The following is a 20,069-nucleotide window of genomic DNA, read 5'->3' as shown; positions in this document are numbered from 1 at the left end:
AGAGCACATATTGGTAGATGGCAGTGTTCAGGGTGTACACAGTTAACTGATAATCCTTCAGGGGTGACTCCAAACATAGGGGCTCCCGGGGCATGGTTAACAGTGCATGGTCCAGCTGAGATCTAAAGAGCATTCCACAGAATTCCCTGGAGGTCCAGTGGTTAGGACTCTGTGCTTCCACTGCAGGGAGCACAGGTTCGATCCCAGGTCAGGGAACTAAGATCCCATAAGCCGCATGGTGAGGCAAAATAAATAAATAAAGGGCACTCCAAACTTGGGCGGATAGGGCTCCAGCTCTGCCTTTGGTTTCATGGAGCTACGGAACCCATGTGCGGGTCACATGTGAGTGAGTACAGAATGTTGGAAAGGAGGGGCCTGGATGTTCCCCTATAAGAGGCTTTGCAGGTGTTGGTCAGAGCACTGCACATGCCCAGTGACACCACTGTCCACACGGGTCAATGCCAGCCTTCCCATCATTTTTGATTCCAGAATACCCAGATTATGAAAGCTTGTTTTTGTCCAAAGCTCACAGCTAGGAAGAGAAAATTTGAATGGTCTTATTTTAATTTCTCTCATCAAGCATGGCTCTCTGCACTGTAGCTAGGTTGGGACATTCCCAAACACAAATCTAATCATGCCCCCTCTTGTCAGTGCCATTCAGAGCTCCCCACTGCTCTGCAGAGGAACCTTCCCAGGGCTTGGCAGGGCTCTGGCCACTTGGCCCTGTTGACCTTTCTAGCATCTTCACTCATTAGCCCTCCCCATAAACTCGGCACCAGCCAGCCCTAATTCCCTTTCTGTCCTCTGAGATGACCCATCTTTTCCTTCAGGCCTTCCACAACTGGGCCTTCTGCCTCAAGCCCTCCTTTGGCATCTCCCAGCTGACGCCTGTTCAGGCTGTTCAGCCTGTGAGGGCTCTGGGCCACCTCACTCCTGCCTCCTCTGGGAAGCTGCCTCTGTTGCAAGAGAGGCTCCGCTCCTATCTATTCCAAAATTTTAATTGCCTGGTACCTGGATCCTTCATCACAATGTGGGACCACATCAGTAGGGTCTATGTCTGGTTCCTCAGTGTATTCCCTGTGACAAGCACAGGTCTGGACCCAGAGTAGGTACTGGGGAACAATTTGTTCAATGAGAGTATCATGGCATTTCCACTTTAGCGACCAAAGGCCCAGCCCAGAGCTCCAGAGGGAAGGGACCAAAACCATCTCTCACAGGGCCAGCCTGCGAGCAAAGTCTGGCTAAGAAGTTTGGACTTTAAGCCTAGAGGCAGTGAGAACCATAGGCTGTGGGCAGGGGAGTGGGTGAAATAAAGAGATCAGCTTGGGACAACTACTCTAGACACACTGCAGGGACAGACTGCAGAGGACCAGACTGGCAGCTGCTGCAACAGTGACTAAGATGTATCAGGTTTCACCTACCAAGATGTTTAATAGCAAGTACGGGTAGTGATGACACTAATATTTGCAAATAACTGTTAGTGAGCATTTCCTTTATCTAGACACAGGCTAGACTTCATTCACAGGATACCTCAACCTCAGGTAGTTAAGTACTTCCAATCACTCCTCCTTTACAGATGGGAAAACAGAGGCCGAGTAAGGATGATCAACTTGCCCAAAGTCACTGAGGAGTACATGGGGTGGAGTCCAGATTCAAACCCAAGCAGTTTGACCTCCCAACCACTGACCCCAGGACCTCAGAGCCCCCAATTTCTCCTCTCTGGCCCCTAAGCCTATGTTTCCTATCAATCTGACTTTTCCTCCCTCTTTCATCTTTGTTTTTAGTCACATAAAACCATCAGAAAAATTATAGCTCAGTGGACTTAGAGCTGAGATGAGGCATGGAGAAAAAATAGATTTATGCAATTCTGAAATCAGCTGTCGACAAATGGAATGTCATCTCAGGATCCAGGAAGCAACTGCACAGTCTAACCTGAAGAAATGCTTCTCCAAAATTCTCAGTCCAGGGAATTCCCTGGCAGTCCAGTGGTTAGGACTCCGCACTTTCACTGCTGAGGGCCTGTGTTCAAACCCTGGTTGGGGAACTAAGATCCTGCAAGCCGCACAGTGTGGCCAAAATAAAATAAAATAAACAAAACTCTCAGTGCATATAAAACTGACACTGGAAGTTGCTGGGGAAAAAAAAAACAAAAAAAAACCAGCCATTTTTCCCCTCCTCCACCTCCCTCACTGACTGATTTGGTTCAGGGTGATAATATGCCCATTCCTAAAGCTTAATTCCTTTCATTCCTGAAGCATAATCAGTCTTAGGCAATCACAGCTATTTGGTCCCGCTCTGTTGGATACAGGCTTTCATAGCATGTCTTGCAGCTGCGGGTGGTCAAGTAATCCATTCCCAGCCAATGAAACATAAGGAGTAGTTTTCTGGGCAGTTTCAATGAATTTTTTTTTCTTGCCATTAAAGGAAAACACTTCTACATCCACTGCCTTCCTTCCCTCTTGAGATGCTATTGTGGAGCTGCAGCAGCCATTTTGCAACCATGAGGTTGCAAAGATTGACAAGGTTAAGAATGGAGAGCAAGGCTCAAGGAAGACAGAGCAGGAAGATAGAGCCAATGTGGGGTCTTGTTGACACTGCTGAACCACTGTACCAAACTGCAGCTGCCCTCCTTGAGGCTTCTTCCATGAGATTATGAAACACCTATATACTGAAGCAACTTTTATTCAATTGTTCTGCAACTTGCAGCCCAAAACTTTCCAACTCCATTTTCCAGGTAAATTTTAAAACTTTATCTACATTCTACCTGATACACATTCACAATGTTGATTCCTGGGGTTCTATACTCTGAGGTAGGAGTCAGGACACTTGGGTCCAAGTCCCGCCCCTGCCATACACTCAGTGTGTGACCTTGGGGAAGTCACTAAACCTCTCTGATCCCAGGTCTTATGCATAAGGTGCTAATTCATCTTCTGTTTACCCTCCATGGGCCCCTGTGAGGATCCAATGAGGCAAAATACCTGAAACTGCTTTGTTATATAAAGGCTTGTATGTGTGGGGGACCAGAGAGGGGCTTACAAGTAAAGAAGACCAAGAAGTTCTTGCCCTCATCAGGGAGGAACATGTGCAGTAATCAAAACCATGCTCGCCGTCACTGTGCAAGCCCTGGCCACAGTGGAGGAATCTGCTCTTCTGAACCCCCGCCAGCTTGTTAGTGGCATCATCCAAGCTTGCAGTTAACTAATTTCCCTTGACTGCATCAGGACAAAACTATGCTGAGCAATCTGGACTGTATCACCAAAGGGAACGGGGCTCAGCCGTCTGTGTGAGGGAATGGTGCACACCAAGCAGCTGTGCCAAAGAGGCCCATGGGCTGTGTATGCTCACCACGCTACCCAGCATTCCTCCAGAGGGGGACACCAAGGGTGCCCTGCATGTAGAACTGCTCCCAGGCTCCCAGCAGTTCTCCTTTTGGAAACCTTTCCATTTCTGCATTTTAATGGATGGCCCCTAGATTTCCACTTTGTGAAACAATGTGAGATGGCCAAGTCAATTTACAACTGAAGATCTGGTCACCTCTAGTCCTAAGATACAATGGCCTCCTTCAGCTCTCCTTCATCCCTACTTAAACAATCAGATATCAATGGTCTAATAGAAAAGGATGCAATGCACATCATCATTAGCCAGATGCAATGTTCTTCTGCCATTTGTTTTTGCTCCCTCCCACTACCAAGAGTGAACCCCAGGGAGGCACTCAACCACCCCCTACTCTCCCCAAACATTTTAGTCCTTCCTGCAAGTTTCTGGGAAATGAAAGGAGTATCTTAGCAGGATAGGAGAGAGCCCAGGCAGCCCTAGAGATGGTCTAGCCAGCCCACTAAACATGTGGTGAGGAGATGGACAAGGAACTTTCACCCTTTAAAGAGCTTAGAATCTACCACATAGACTCAGGGCCTCAGTCACTGTCAGTTTTCTTCTCCCTTTCTCCTGGCTGGTTGGCTCTTCTCTGATTCACACAAGGGTAGAGCAGTAGAGCTAAAGCAACTGCGGCAAACAGGGTGGGTTCAAATCTGGGCTCAGACACACACTAGCTGGGTGACCTTGGCCAAAGCATCTCCACTCTTTGGTGTCAGTGTTCGTATTGGCGGGATGGGGATTGTAACTGCATCTTTCTAACGAACTCACCATGAGGATGAAATGAGATGGTTCAGTAAAGAGTCAACAGAGAAGCCGCATGTAAGAAAGTGTCTGGGTGTACGAGCACATGAAAGAAAATATTTATGTGAGTGTGCTGTGTGCTACACAAAAAGACTGACAGCTGGTACTTGCTAAGTAGGAAGGGGGTGTTGGGGCGATGGCCATGACTTACTCTTGGGAACAGGGCTCACGTACCCCTGACCTCTGCAGAGAGCACAGACTGCATTCGTTGGAGAGAAGCGCTGCTTCAATAGGCACATGTGACTTTCTAAATACCTGAGACAGAAACCACCACATTGTGTGGCTGTACACTGCCCCACCCCAGGCCACACTCTGAACCCTCCCAATCACCTGGGTCTTTGGCAGACAGGGAGCCAAGACAGAGTTGTCAGCCTACTGCCAAATACCAGCCGGGAAGGTATCTGCCATGAAACCCTTTGTTCATTTGCTCCCTGAATATTAACTAAGCACCTGCCATGTGTCAGGGATATCAAACCCTAGCTAAATTTGCACATGATCATCACTGTGGAGTGATCATGGACCACTTTTTCTTACTTTTATTAGTAAAAGAATGTGCTCAATAATGTTTGCTTTTCCTTTTCATGACAAAAAAGTGCTTATTTGTGATGTTGCCATGGTCCATCCAAAAAAAAAAAAAAAGCCTCAAGAGAAACCCATGCTATTCAGGCCAACCACCAAACTCTAGGCTCCGACAGCAAAGAATACATCACCATCTGCCTTTTCTTTCCTTTTGCCCAATCTCTGGAAGTACTCCCAACATCTCGCATTTTAAAGACACAGCAAAATCCTCAATGGGAATTTTAATGAGGAAAGCCAAGTTTCATTCAATGAATGGCCAGAACTTTTGGGAGAAGACTCTAAAAACAAAGAACAAATGGGCTGGGCTCACCCACCAAGATTCATGCAAGCTTCGGCATTGGTGTAGAACAGTGTCACATGTTGGTTCATGTAAATCTCAGCCCAGAGACTGGAGAGCAAAGGACAGCTGACTGGGCTCTGGATGATACTGGGGATTCTGAACCCTCCTTAACGTTGGAAGCTGGACATGATTAATGAAAGCAATGCAGCTTTCAGGCCTAACAAAAGAAGATCAACAGTTGCCTTTAAGGATAATGAGGAAAGACCTCATGAAGAAGGGAGAGACTTTAGGGAACATGTGGACACGTCACCCTGCAGCAGAGACTCCTTCCATGTCTTCCACTGCCTTCAGGGGATGTACCAGTTCCTCTACGTGGCTGACCAGACTTGCTTGATCTGGACCGCCCCTCTCAATCCAGTACCATTCTTTTCCCCATCACCCCCACCTACCCACTCTCTCTGCCTCCCACATTCACCCCCACTCCACTATGTCCAGTCACTGAACTCCTTTCGGTCAAGCCAGCCAGGCCTGTACTTCCTGGGGGTGGGAGAGAACTTACTACAACCTGAAAATAGCACTTTCCTCCTCAACTGTTATTCTCCTTTTTCCTGCCCTACCTCATTGCATATGCCTGGCTAATGCCTACTTATCTTAAAGTGTTCACTTCGTCATCGCTTCTTCCAAGAAGCCATCATTGAGCCCCCCGTTGGCTGCATGTTCCAGCTTTGTGCTCTCTAAGCCTCCCCGCCCCGACCCAACCCTCTCTGAGACTGCTCTGTCCACACTCGACCGTGAGCACCTGCTTCCTGGTTGCATCCACATCCAGAGCACACACATACACACAAAACCTCAAAGTCCATGCGGGAAGACAACCTGTCTTCCTGATCTACAAAAGCAGCCTCAGTACTTAACTCTTAGCTCTCAATAGTATTTGTTGAATAAATAAATAACCAGAACAAAGAAATGAAAGGCAAAACTGAAGATCACTGATGGAAAAGATTAGAAACAAAGCCAAGAGAAGAAAAAAAATAGTTGACACAAAGACAAAAAAATAAATAAACTAATATGATAAGAATCTCTAGCCTCTTTGTAAAACAGGTAATAAACAAAAAGTAAAGGAAGTAAATGCATACGTTTTAGAGAAGCCTAAGTTCCACAAAAAAAAAAAAAAAAATATATATATATATATATACACACATATATATATAGAATTAAAATACTGGCATGCTCATACAATGCAAGAATCTGATGTAGAATTGCTGGAACTCCATTAAATATTTTTATGGTTTTATTGGTGCACTTTTGATTAAATAACTTTTAGAATGAAAATGGGTAGAGTTTATGTAATGAAGCAGATGAATCCACAATATTTTCACCAACACAAGGCATCCCAGGGATCTTTTGCATTACAAAAGCTTCTTGTGTAATTTGAAACACGACTGGACGTAATTAGCAGTACAGAAAAAATGAGCACCGAAAGAAAATACCATCCTCATACTTTTAATACGGAATCGATTACTTTAAAAAGCAAATCCACAGCAGGCAAAGCACTGGAGAAACGGTTCTAAAGAAAATTCTGCAAATTAAAACCAGGGCACCAGAAAGTTCTGGGTTGAACTAACAAATGATGCTCTTCTCTATTCAACTCTGCACAAACACGGGCTACAGGAGGCATTTAAATTGATTTAACAATATCAGCCCAGTTAATACTGTGTTCATTTAATGCATGGCTTAGGCTTCTGTAAAATCATTTTTCTAACTTCAGCATGGAACAGAATTAGCACCAGAAAATTCTGGGTTGAACTAACAAATGATGCTCTTCTCTATTCAACTCTGCACAAACACGGGCTACAGGAGGCATTTAAATTGATTTAACAATATCAGCCCAGTTAATACTGTGTTCATTTAATGCATGGCTTAGGCTTCTGTAAAATCATTTTTCTAACTTCAGCATGGAACAGAATTAGCACCCTCATTTTTATGATAATATTGTTAATTTAATGCATGGCTTGGAGTTAGACTTCAAAGTGAATCAGAATAATATGGCTTTTCTCTTGTCAGAGACATCTCTCTTCATGCACCAGTGGTCTGATCTTAAATTTTAACTTCAACTGCACAAAATCACTCTCATATTTCAACTATTCTTTCATAATTCAATCATTTAGTTCATTGGTCTTAGATTGATTTTGCAATATCCTGCTCAGGAAAACTAAAACAAGTTTTAACATTATCTTTTCATGTTTATTCTCTGGAAAGATATGGATTGGACACTTTTCAGAATACACTATAAGATGCACTTAGCAATGAAGTTAATACAAACATGCAAAAATGGCTAGAATGGGCAAGGAAAGTCTTTTCCACCATTTAAATTCTTTTCCTCCCTTCCCCATTATGGCACTGAAAATCAAATGGCAACGATGAATTAGATTTGTACAAACAAAAAACCTACAATGTACAAGAGCTTCCAACATTAAAAATAAAGATTGTATTTTTTACTTTCTCTCTAAAACACTGAAATGTCTCCTCAAACATCTACCCAGCAAGCAAGAGAAAACTGACAGTGTAATGAAGGGTGAAATGATAATGTCCTCTCCCGTCAATGGAATCCAGCCAACTAGAACAATGAATTCAAACAGATTTGCAGGGCATTCTGAATGGAGTTTCAAATATCCCAGCCCCCTGCACTTACAAGAGCCTGCAGTGGGGTCTCCCTCTAGACGGGGGCAAGTGACCATTTTAGACAGATGGAGGAAAAATGTACATCACATTACTACAGCAATTTTGCCACTGTGGAAATAGGAAAAGGAGATGGAGGAAAAAACCACCACCACAATTTGGCAAGGCAAAACTGGTGAAACACACTTAGGGTTGGAAAAGACAATTCAAGGGAATGTAAATGAAGACTTGTCAATTACAAATCTACTATTTAGGACCCTCAAAATATTGTTGTTATGGATTGAATGTTTGTGTCCTCCCCTTAATTTATATGTTGAAGCTCTTAACCCCCAGTGTGGTGGTATTTGGAGATGGGGCCTTTGGGAGGTAATTACGGTTAGATGAGGTCATGAAGGTAGGGCTCTTGTGATGGGATTGTATCCTGATAAGAGGAGATGTGAGAGAGCTTGCCCTCTTTCTCTTTCTTTCTGCGTAAGCACAGGGACAAAAGGCCACGTGAGCAGACAGCAAGAAAGTGGCTACGTGCAAGCAAGGAAGAGAATTCTCACCAGAAACCAAGTCCTGCCAGACCTTGACTTTGGACTTTCCAGCCTCTAGAACTGGGATAAAATAAATTTCTGTTGCTTAAGCCACTCAGTCTGTGGTATTTAGTTATGGCAGATGGAGCTGACTAATACAGTTTCTAAGTATGCAAACATTGTACCCTGCTTAGTGGACATTCTGATAATACCTATCTCTGTGCAGACCCTCCTTCGGTGCAACAATTTCACTTCTAGAGTTTATTCAACAGAAGCACACCCAATCCTGCAAAAATATATGTACGAGTCCATTCACTGTAGCACTCTTGAGTAGAAAAGAGATTAGTAACAGCATAGTGTCCAGCAAAGGGGGACTGGTTAAAAAATTAATGCCAACTATAGAGGATGGAATGCTCTGTTCTTCAGATACACTTGATACAATACAAGTATAGAAACAAGTTGCTGAATAGTCTGTAAAATAGGATTCTATTTTTGTGGGAAAAATATGTGTTCATATATATACAGAAAAATTTGGAAGAATATGTGCCAAATGGAAAGGGAATGGAAACATTTCTGAGTTGTTTAAAATTTTTACATATGTTGCCTATATTAAAAGCAATCAATACATTACAGTTACTGCTAATTAGTGGTTCCTTTTATGACCTCAGGCTTTTAATATAAATTCAAACATATTTGATCCCATTAAGGGAATAGAGTTCATGATTTTACTATAGAGGCTTCAAATGAAAAAGTTCAGAGTATCTTTCTAGTTGTCGAAATAATTATGTAAATAGTCTTGAAGCTGATCATTTATGTTGAAAACTAACAAACAGATGTACAGTGAGGGTTAATGGGCCCTCTAATGGGTTTCTTTATATAAGGGGCCAATTTGGGGTAAAAAAAAATGTTTTTTCCTTAACTGTTCTATAATAACTGGCATGTCTACTTTTAATTATCTTAATCACCCTCTCTTCATTATTGAGTTGACACTGTTTGTATATCTTAATGAATTTACAGAGATTATTTCAATTGATTGGTTTTGTTAACAGAATAATAAATCCTGACTGATAAAGGATTCACAATGTAATTAGCTAGCTCTCCTTATTATGCAAATTTCTGATACTTCTGTAATGAGTAATTAAAGATTAATAAGAAAGATAGTCCCAAATTAGCTGCTTCTTATCTGTAAATGCTTCAGGATGTGTGGGGATCAGCCCACGTTCTTCACATATTCACAGTGAGCCTGGTAACTAAAGTAACTTTTCTTGATTTGGAAACCCAAAGTTCTGTCTGAAAAATCTCCTTCAAAGAGCTATGCCTGAGGCCATACAGTTTCACAGTAAGATGGTTGAGTGGTTCAACTACATTTTCTTCACTTCTGCTCAGGAAACAGGACAAGGGGAACCTAGACAGTTTCTGAGTCCTCACTGTGCCACTTCTTCTGAGTGTGTGACCTAAAGGCAGTAGCTGCTACCTCCTGGCGCCTCTGTCTCCAGGCTACGCGGTACAGAGCTCGGGTGAAGATCCAATGAGATCATCTACACTGGGACACTTGGCAGTGGTGCTCCATGGAAAGCAGCTGCTGGTATAACTCATTCAACAAGGATTTAAATTACTATTTGCCAGGTACTGTCCTAGGCACTGGGGATAGTTCAGTGAATAAACAAGACCAACCTCTGTTCCCACGGAATTTATTATTCTCTTCCTTTTCTTCTTTAGGGCTTTTTAAAATCTGAAGCTATTAAATCATGGTGCCCTGCTGTTGTGCTGTTGTGCCTTTTTGCTCCAAGTCTCGTCAGAAGCTGGCAGGACACTAATCGAAGCAATCCCCTCTGCAAGCCCAGTGTCACTTCAATACCCATGCCCTCTGCCCAGTGAATAAAAGTGGATGTTATGCCCATGCAGAAGGCTGCCCAGAAATAGGGTTCCATGATGACACACTCTGCTCAGGGGCCCGGAGAAGCCATGCAGACACAGGAACAGCCTTCTTGGAGCATGTCCATGCCACTCATTCTTCAAATAGCAGCCCTTCTTTCATACCCTAACACTGGCCTCCTGTGTACCAGCCTGGGTTATCCTGGCAGGGACCCTGGGGGCGATGTGACTGCACCTGCATCACAGCTGCAGGCTGAGGCACAGACTCAGGTGGTTCACCCCAAGACGCGGCATTGTATGTGGCCAAATTAGGATTCAAAACTAAGTCCCATCCCTGAAGCCAAGCTCTGTCCTCTCGCCACACTGCCTCCGCTGCCTGCTGCAGCCACTCTGTGTCCCAGATAGAGGTGATGTGGAAAAGCACAGGTGGCCCTCACACAGGAGCACCCAGCTATGTGTCCAAGGAGAACACCCAGGCTCACTGCGGCTATCATCCCTGGAAAGAGTGGGACGGAAATAAGGAACTTGATGAGGCTCCTACCAGAGAACGGGGGAGAAGAGGAAAAAGAACTGGAGACGGACTCCTGAATTAGTGCTCCTGCCCAGGCAGTGTGTCCATGCCCGGCTTGGTTCCCGGATCTCCCACTTCCCAGCTCTGTGACCTCCGCAAGTTGCTGACACTCTCGATCCCTGCAACCTCACTTGAGAAAATGCCAAAACCACCCCAGACACGCTACAGCTGCCGTGAGGAATGAAGATAATACCAACATGAGGAGTAAGCAAATGGCACACAGTAGGCACTTAATAAATGCCACTTTTGTTTCTGAAGCTGAGATAAAGTACTCTATGAGCCTTAAACTGCTCTCTACATTTTCGTTGTCTTACCATCATGATTACTATTACTATCATTGCCATCAGACTAACTTAGCTTAAAATTAATTTCCACGTGAGAAAATCTAGTAGTTTAAGGAAAATCTTGCTAGGTCTAATTCCCCAAGGTTCTGAAAGGGCTGGTTCTCCAGGAAAACTAAATCTGGTGCTACTCTTCCAGATCATAGTGCCTGAGTGCTAGGTGAGAAAAAATGTGCTCAACTGCTTTCCCAGTCCCCGAAACCCCTCCAATACCACGATTCAGTGAACTCACATGGGACTAATGAGACCTCATCCTAGGGCATCTAATGCTATGTATACAAAAGCAATAAGAATGTTAACTGCTTGCTGATAAAAGATCACATGAACTCAAAGTGCAAAGAAAGCACAAAACAGCTGCAATTACGGCAATTATGTTGAAGAAGTCGTCATCCCCCAGCGTATCCAAAATAGATGAGACTGTTTGCTTTGCGATCGTCAGACGGAGCCCTTTCATGCTGCCACTGACATCCACTAAAATGACCACGTCTTTTGGAGAAGTCGCTGCCTGGATGTACCTAGATCAGAGGAAAATTAAGTAAAAATGAATCCTGAATCTCTGCAAGTTTTCTCTTTTAAAAAATAACTAAGAGGTTTGACCGTTTCCTACCATTTTCGGTTCCTGCAGTCAAAGGCAATGACTCCATTCTCATCTGGTTCCCATTTAATCCCTAGAAGAAAAATGGAGTTATAAGAAACCCAGAAACTTCAAATATTTATTCACAGCATTTCAAGGCTGCTCTGCTTTGCTGACTGAATGAACAGGGTGAAAAATCACATGCAAACACCGACCCTGGAGCTCATCACATGCTCCATCACCAACTCTGGGAAGGTGATTTAGGGCTGGAACGCCATAGCAAACACGGCCTTAGCTCAGGCACTCCAAGATCTGCTAGAGAGTGGTGACATCTTTAGTAACCCACTGTCCATCAAGAAAGGACATGACTCCAGCCCCTTCCTATCGCTAATGATAAAGTTAGCCAAGGTCATTTCTCACTGTCCTTCAAGTTGCTGGACCTGGCTGCATCATTCATGGATCTCTGGGCAGAGTCAGGCCCCGTCCCTGGACCCAGATAGGTAATGTCTAGGGCACGGGGGGTAGAAAGCATTCAATATGTTTCCATCTCAGAATATACACAAGTCTGTTCTCTTTTCAGTTCTGTTTTGTCTTGGCCTTCTACACTGAAATGAAATAAAATGGCCCTAGCTATACTGCATAATAAAATTTGAATTTCAGTCTTTGAAGCGTGGGGGGTTTTCTCCTTACGTAAAATGGGATCCAACATCCTTAGTCTTATGGCTTGCAGACTGGTCAGGATATGTCCAAGGTTCACATTCTCTATTTACAACTTAATCTTTATGAATAAACTTTCATTTAAAAAGAAAGTGTTTGCTGCCTAAAATTAAGATAGAAAATCATTGTTTTCAACCATCAGTACTGCTCAGGGATGGAGGATTAGAAACACAGATTTTGGAGTTAAGAAAATAAAACAGAAAAATTATTTTCACAGGAGAAAATCCTGACTTTGATTGTAGCACTGAGATTCTCCTTTTCAATTAATAAGGGCCAGTTTTCTGGACCACACTGGGCTAATAATAGGCACGTGCTTAAGATAACATCACTAAATTATTCCAGAGATAATCATGAGATGGCAGCTTGTAAACCAAAGAGTCATTTTGTTTTGTCCTCCTTGTACCTACATTTCCCACGTGCAAATGGACCTAATTTAAAGGTTCTCTGTAACAAATCGGAAAACAGAAGTATGAGAAGCCATTGCCAATTGAAGGTTATTAGGTAATGAAGATAAAATAAAAGTGACATAATATATTGTACACTAAAGGAGAAGAATGCAATTTATTTTAAAAACATCTGACATACTACATTTGTATAAAGCCAAGTACAGCTAGGATGACAGTCTTCACACATAATGAAATTATATATATAGTGAGGCTAGGTAATGTTCCAATGTGTAATTCCACAAAGAACTGGTTTGAGTCCAAATGAAGAGAATTTTTTTTAATGTGTTGACGCATGGTAGACATTCAGTGGACATTCCTTGAGTTGAATTGTGGCCAGTGTTCTTAGACCACAACCATATCTGATCATCCTCCACCTCACCCCTACTCTGCCACCCTTCCTCCATCACAGCCTTATCACCAAGTGCTCCACTGGGGGAGAAAACATGCAATTCTGTTTTACTGTCCTAGCATTTAGGCCAGGGCCTAGGAAGAAGGAATTAATGACACTCAATGCTCTCCTTTTGGATTGAGGTCCTTTCCCTGTAAATGGGCTTGTAACTCCACCCATGCACTGCTGAAACTTGGTGCTTTTCAAAAAGGCTCTAGGGAAAGAATCCTTCCTTGCCTCTTCTTAGCTTCTGGTGGCTCCCAGCAATGCTTGGTGTTCCTTGACTTGTAGCTCATCTTTCCAATTTCCTACTCCGTCTTCACGTGGCTGTCTTCCCTCTGTGTCTGTATGTCCTCCCTTCTCATAAGGATACCAGTTACATTGGATTTAATCCTAATCCAGTATGATCACATCCCAGCTATATTAGATCTATTTCCATGAAAGGTCACATCTGAGGCTCCAGGTGGACATGAATTTGGAGCGACGCTATTCAACCCACTACATGTAAAACACATAGGACTTGTAAAACAAAAATGAGGGGTGGCCACAGGGTAAAGAAGACAACCCCCGGGCACAGAGAACCATGTCTGCCAAGGTATGAGAAGAGCATGTCAAGTTCAAGGAGCTGAAGGAAGGCTGGTGTGGCTGTGCAGAGAGGATGTCTATACCAAAGAAAGAGCCTGGGTGACAGCAGGAACCAGGAGGCCCACACCCTTCCTGGTCAGGACTGGAGGTACACACTAAGGGGATGAAGACAGTACCTCAACACAGTTCTAGGCACAGCTGCCCTGGATATAACAATAAAGGTCACACTTTGACTCAAAGACAGGGCTGTATGGGCCCTGGAGGATCATCTCACCCACACCTAACATTTGGGCCCAAATCTTCATTTCATAGCAGGGACTCCAAGGCTCTGAAAGTTCAACAGATTTTCCTGAGATTCCTAGTTAGGACTGGGACTTGATCTCCCAAATCCCATGCCACCATTCTCTTCCTTACACAGGCAGTATAAGGAGGTTCCATGAGAATTTTCTGTATGTTAGTGTGAGTTAAGTGTGTAAAAGTAAAACTGGTTTCCATGCCATGGGAGGAACATCTGAGGGCCTTTAATCTGCTTATGTTCATCTTGAACCTTTGCTGCTGGGGCAGCAAGAGGCAGCATTTACCAAACTAATCTGACCATTGAGCCTTTCCTTTCCCAAGAATCTCACAACAAAATGATTTAGGAGACAAACTTCAGGAAACCCTGTCCCAGATGGTACTATCTCTCCTAGGACATTTCAGCATTTTAGTATGTAATTTTTTATACACACAGATATTTTGAAAATGTTCAAGTAATCAAATCCCAGAGAAATAATAGTTGGTTCATCTTAAATCTCTGAGATCCAAGGAACTGTCACTTAACCAAGGAGTACCCTCAGGAGCCGTATCATTTCCGGAAGTGTCAAATGCCTCATGGGATCCCACCCAGGCTGGCTGGGGCATGAATCTCAAGATAAAAGGAACAATGCAGTTCAGCAGCAGCTTTCACTGCCATTCAGCCTTCTCTCGGCGGCACTCCAGACTTCATGACCCGCGCATCAGTGATGCCTAGCCTGCTTTCCTCAGCTTTCATAGGACAAGGTCCCTAGAACATTCAGCATATCCACAGGTGAAACTGAAAATAATGTCAAAATCTCTACTGCAGACTCAAATGCTCAAATCTGATTAAATGTAAAATATTGTGCAATATTCCTATATACTATTGTTTCTCTCCCAAAGGCATTATAAACTAATATTGGAGGGAAATTAATTTCATCTAAGGCAACATATGTCTTCATAATCTTCTCGGTACATGAAAATGAAGAGTAGGGCCAACAGAGCAGGGCCTAACTCAGCATCACCTGAAAGTCAGGTGATTCAATGAATGTGTTCCTTGCTAGAGCTGGTTGGAACTGGGTTTCTGCCACTGGCAACCAAAATCTCTGATGAATGCACTTCCCCACAAGAGGAAGCTTCGTGAGGGCAGTGACCTTTTCTGCTTAGCTCACCATTTTATCCTCAGGGCCTCACACAGGGCTCGGAACAAAGCAAGAACTCAGGACACACTTACGTAAGAATGAAGGAACGTCCCTTCTGCTTACGACATTTACACTTACCACTGATTCATACTATTGTACCACTCTAAACATGAAAAGAAGCATCCTAAAAAGAAAAAAAAAAGAAATCCTAGCAATAAAAGCCCATGGATCCCTCAATTAACAATCATTTTATGTCCAAGAAACAAGAGGCGTACTCTCTGTTCAGAACCAAGCACTGAGTGAGCACTGACATGTACCAGGGCAGTGAAGCCCTTTGGAGGACTGTGACCTATGTCTTTATTCACAAAGAAAATATGCAGAAATTTTACAAAGTCAGAACTCTGCCACCAATATCATAAAAGAACTGTAAGCATTTCTGAGTCAACTATTCTGATTCTGACTGATAAAAATCTTGTACATAAATTAATCTTTCCAATTAGAGAAACCCTTTATGAGGATTTTCTTTTGTTATGGACTGAATGTTTGTGTCCCACCAACATTCATAGGTTGAAGAACCCCTATGTTCTGGTATTGAGAGGTAATTTTCTTTGGGAGGCAATTAGGTTTAGATGAGGTCATGAGAGTGGAACCCCCATGATGGGATTAGTGCCCTTCCAGGAAGAGTAAGAAACACCAGAGCTTCCTCTCTCTCCCATGTGAGGACACAGGAAGAAGGCAGCCGTCAGCAAGCCAGGAAAAGGAGTCTCACCAAGAACCAAATCTGCCAGCACCTTGATTTTGGTCTTCCCAGCCTCCAGAACAATGAGAAATAAATGTCTGTTGTTTAAACCACCTAGTCTGTGGTGTTTTGTTATGGCAGCCCGAGATGACTAATACATCTCTATTATCAGATTTCAAATTTGAAACTTTCAATTTAGTTTGAAGACTTCCTGCTGGTGGAGACAACAGATGATCTGTGGTTTCTTCTTATTTGCTCCACCTTCATCCAAATGCCACGTGGTAAGATGTCCTTGTGGCTTCCCTGATGGATCAGCCCCCCACCATGCTCTATTTTCACAACATCTGCATTAAATTTACTCTCTGTTGAGTGTATCAAAGCAGATTGCAATTTGGTGACACTGGAACTTTAATAGACCACTGTTTATTATAATGTTATCTTTAATAGAATGCTTATTGTTTAAATTTCTGTGAGCTCCAGGAGGAGTCATGCATGCCCTGCTGAACACAGCTCTTGGGAAATGTTGAATAATCTGGCAAAGCAGGCACTTGGCAGGCAAGTCTCAGGGGACAGATGCTAAGTGCAGGGCAAACAACTCCTGAAGGCAGAGGCTGGCAGTCTCTGTGCCTCAAAGTGGGAAGACATCAGGTGCCTAGCCTTACTTAATGAAAACATAAAAGACTCCACTTAATTGCTCCAAGATTATGCAGGGCGTTTTTTTCCTTCTTTTAGGTTGAGCTTGTTAATTTCTACAGCTGTGATATTGGCACAATTGCAGCCTCCAGTCCTGTTTTCACAACTTGTAAGCAAAATTAAAACTTCCTTTTTTAATTACAATTCAAACCAAGCCAGAATTAAATTCCTGTTGCAAAGCAGAGGCCTGGGAAGACCCTAGAAGGAACACTTGTTCCAAAGTCATGATGGACAAACTCTGACAAACACATTCATTTGAAGGTGCTCTTGGTGGCACTGATGTCAGTAGTGCTTTGGCCATTTCAACCTCTCCCTCTAGGAGCAGTCAGCTTTAGAGTAGGGAAACCTAAGCTCAAATGTTTCCATTTCTTACATTTTTCAGTCAGAATTTAACTCAGCCGATTATGGATTGCTCCTTTCCCTGGTAATAATAACAACAATAATAGTAATAGTAGTAATAGTAATAAAAGCAACCTCTTGTCCAGAAAGATGAAATATGATACTTTTCACACTCCAATTCCTCACTTTAGGTGGCGGCTCTATGAATTACTCTATTGAGGAAGATGCTGAAACCACATGTAGATCCAAATGTGGGTGTGCACACGTATGCAGATGCCACACTGCATTCCTGTCCTGTACCCTGACAACAGATTTAATAGATTTGGACTTAATCTTTCAGTTTCTTCTAAGGGAAGGGAAAAAATTGTTAACCCTGAACCCTAAAGGAAAATATCACAGGATCAGTAACTTGAATCATAATTCTCAATGCAGGGATACTCACCTGGATACTGCCTAAAAAAGCCCTTTGCACTTCCAAAGTACTGCCATATGAGACTCGGGTCACGATCAAAGTTATCTACAAAAACTTTGTTTAGGGATTCGGACCAATAAACCCCATTGACAATTGCTGGATCTGGGGAAAAAAGTTGGGGGGGGGGAGAGAAGAGGAATGTTACAAACCAAAGTGAAACAGAACCCCAGCTGGCATCCCACGTAGCTGGCAGATATCACCATGGGGCCCGTCCTGCAGGAAGCTGTGAAGAAAGTAATAGCTCCCAAAATGTTTAGCTCCTGGGAATTCCATACATTAGAGCTTCCCCATCCCGCCTGAGCCCTCTAAGCCACCCAGGAGCCTCTACTGATGACTCCTTATTTGAAAGGCACGTTCCCTTTTGGGTAACTTTCAATTTGGCTGAGCAAATAGTTCCTGAGAAAGCAAAGAGAGACCTTCTTAGCATTCTGTTCTACTTTTCGGCTCCTGAGTCAGAACTCAGCATTGAAAACAGGAAAAATGTGTTTTCTGTCACTGCAGTCACCTCAGCCAACGCAGTCCTGTTCCAATTCTCTCCACCTCTAACTTAAAAGTATGCTTTAAAAATAAATAAATAAGTAAATTGGAATTACATAACTAAATCTCTCTACCTCTTTTGTTCAGCAGATTAAGAGCTCCATAAGGGCAGGAACAATCTTGCTTTGATCTCCTGCTGCACACCTTTGACCAGCACGTGGCAGAAACTCCAAAAATGTATGGAAGGATAAAGAGATGAATGGATGAATTGATGGATGGATGGATTGATGAATAAAAGGTTGTTCTCCAATTCCAGACAGCTGTCTACTCTCTGCCCTGTCATCCCATGAGCAAATGTCTTTTCCTCACCCTTGGGAGCCCAAAGATAACCCCTTGTCTTTTGTCCACAGATGAGAATTAAGAGTGAAGACGAAGACAGAAAATATATATTTCTTGCAGACTGATCAAAGCATGGTGGATCACTGAGGATACTCTTTAACTGTCCACTTTTTTTTAACCTTGGAAGATCCTGTTTCAAAATAATGCAACACTCAGCAAAATTTTGTTGCAAGAGTATAGATAATTGTCCAGTCCCAGTATGATGAGGGTAAGGATGACAACAGGATGAGCATGTTAATAATCAGGAAGAGGAGGAGGAGGAGAAACCTTTGCTGAGTCCTTCCTGCAAGGCAGGCACTGTGCTCATCTTCACTCCTGTCACCCCACCACAGCCCTCCACAGCAGGTCCACTGATGTTCTCCATGCTATACAAGTGGAAACGGAGCACCAGGAGGTCAGGTTCTTTCCTAAAACACCCAACTAGCAAATGGCAAAGCCTCTTATCTGTGATTTCCTTATTTGTAAAATAGGGATAATAATACCCAATTGTTTGGCCTGTTTGGAAGGTAAAACACATTGACAGAAAGGGACTAATGGCCATAGGCATTCACAAAGTCATCAATGGAGCTAGTCCATTCCCCTGGAGTCCAGCACCCTCACCAGAATTCCCTGTGGAACTGTGAATCACAGTAACCCCACTGTGGCGTCCTCATTCCAAAGATCCCTCCATACTACGCAGACAGGGGGTATGGGGACAGTTTCCATCAGTCCAGCCCATAAGTTGCACAGCAAGCCACCGAAAAAAGTAACTCTAGGAATGCTTATGTAAATTAGGTACACTGCAAGGAAACTCACTGTTGGCACTGTGCTAGCCACTACTCCTTCCCAGCTGCCTGCCCTTTGCCAGCTGGCTGCCCACAAGATGTGGAGGATGAGACAGAGCCACGATATGACGCCTGACCCAGTGGACAGACATGGCGCCTTGTCTTACTGTCTTAGCTCCAGCCTGTCTCATTCTTTCAGACCACTTACCCAGATTCAACAGGCAATTGGGATTCTAACTCTCATCTCAAGGGCAAATGCTCTAACTCTTGTAAACTATAATAAACCACATCATAGACTGGGAGAGTGAAAATGATCAAGTCAACTTTTTCCTGTAAAGTAATTTTGAGTAAGACTATCCTCACCATCCTAGAAAATGGAGTTCTTTATTGTTCCTGTCCAAGCTTGACAATAATTACCGTGACTCACTCTTTGCTACGAAAGCCACTTAAATTAATCCACGAAGGTGCAAATACAATAATGACAGTGAAAAATCCACGGTTCTTGCCTCTTCCATCAATAACTTCAATTATAAAAACCTTCCACAATTAGAAGCGAAAATTCCATTTCACTGGCTCTCTGTCTCAACATGTTAAGGAGTTCACCAGTTTCCAGTTAGACAATTCTTTTTTCTTGAGCATGATTTCTCTGGGGGTAGTAAAAGGCTGCCCATATCTCCAGATGGCCCTAGTAACCTAAGATTGTTCCTCCCTCTGGGAACTGTGAGCACCTTCAGAAATGAGAAAGAACTGTAGTGCCTGAGGATCATTTCATCCACTTCATTTGGATACCACATCTTGCTCTGAAATTATGTCTCTTTAAGAAAAGAGGGCTTCGGTTTTCCCAGGGTATGATGAATAAGGGAAGTAGAATCACTAAAAAATATGGTCTAGTTAAAATAATCTAAGGGGTTTAATGGACTGTATTAGCTTCCTGTGGCTGCTGTAAGAAATTACCACAAATTGGGGTGGGGGTGGGGGCTTAAAATAACAGAAATTTATTCCAGAGGCCAAAAGTTCAAAATCAAGGTGTTAGCAAGATTGGTTC

The 20,069-nt window shown here is 43.2% G+C and overlaps 1 protein-coding gene across 2 annotated transcripts in view; it reads right to left on the bottom strand.

Moving 5' to 3' along the window:
• CACNA2D3 (calcium voltage-gated channel auxiliary subunit alpha2delta 3) overlaps window positions 1–20,069 on the bottom strand; it is an 800,023-nt gene that overhangs the window by 422,624 nt on the left and 357,330 nt on the right. For both annotated transcript variants that reach the window (XR_014251113.1, XM_082414438.1), the window contains exons 6-8: window positions 17,355–17,486; window positions 11,624–11,684; window positions 11,381–11,531 (exon numbers count right to left, since the gene is read on the bottom strand). Coding sequence is in view for 1 of the 2 variants with exons in the window: in XM_082414438.1 (XP_082270564.1) it covers window positions 11,381–11,531; window positions 11,624–11,684; window positions 17,355–17,486 (344 nt within the window). In the remaining variant the exon portion in view is untranslated. The remainder of the gene's footprint in view (window positions 1–11,380; window positions 11,532–11,623; window positions 11,685–17,354; window positions 17,487–20,069) is intronic.

This window comes from Balaenoptera physalus (genome assembly GCF_965194825.1).
Source record: "Balaenoptera physalus genome assembly, chromosome: 11".
Taxonomy (NCBI): domain Eukaryota; kingdom Metazoa; phylum Chordata; class Mammalia; order Artiodactyla; family Balaenopteridae; genus Balaenoptera; species Balaenoptera physalus.
This window is presented reverse-complemented; position numbering and strand designations above follow the sequence as displayed.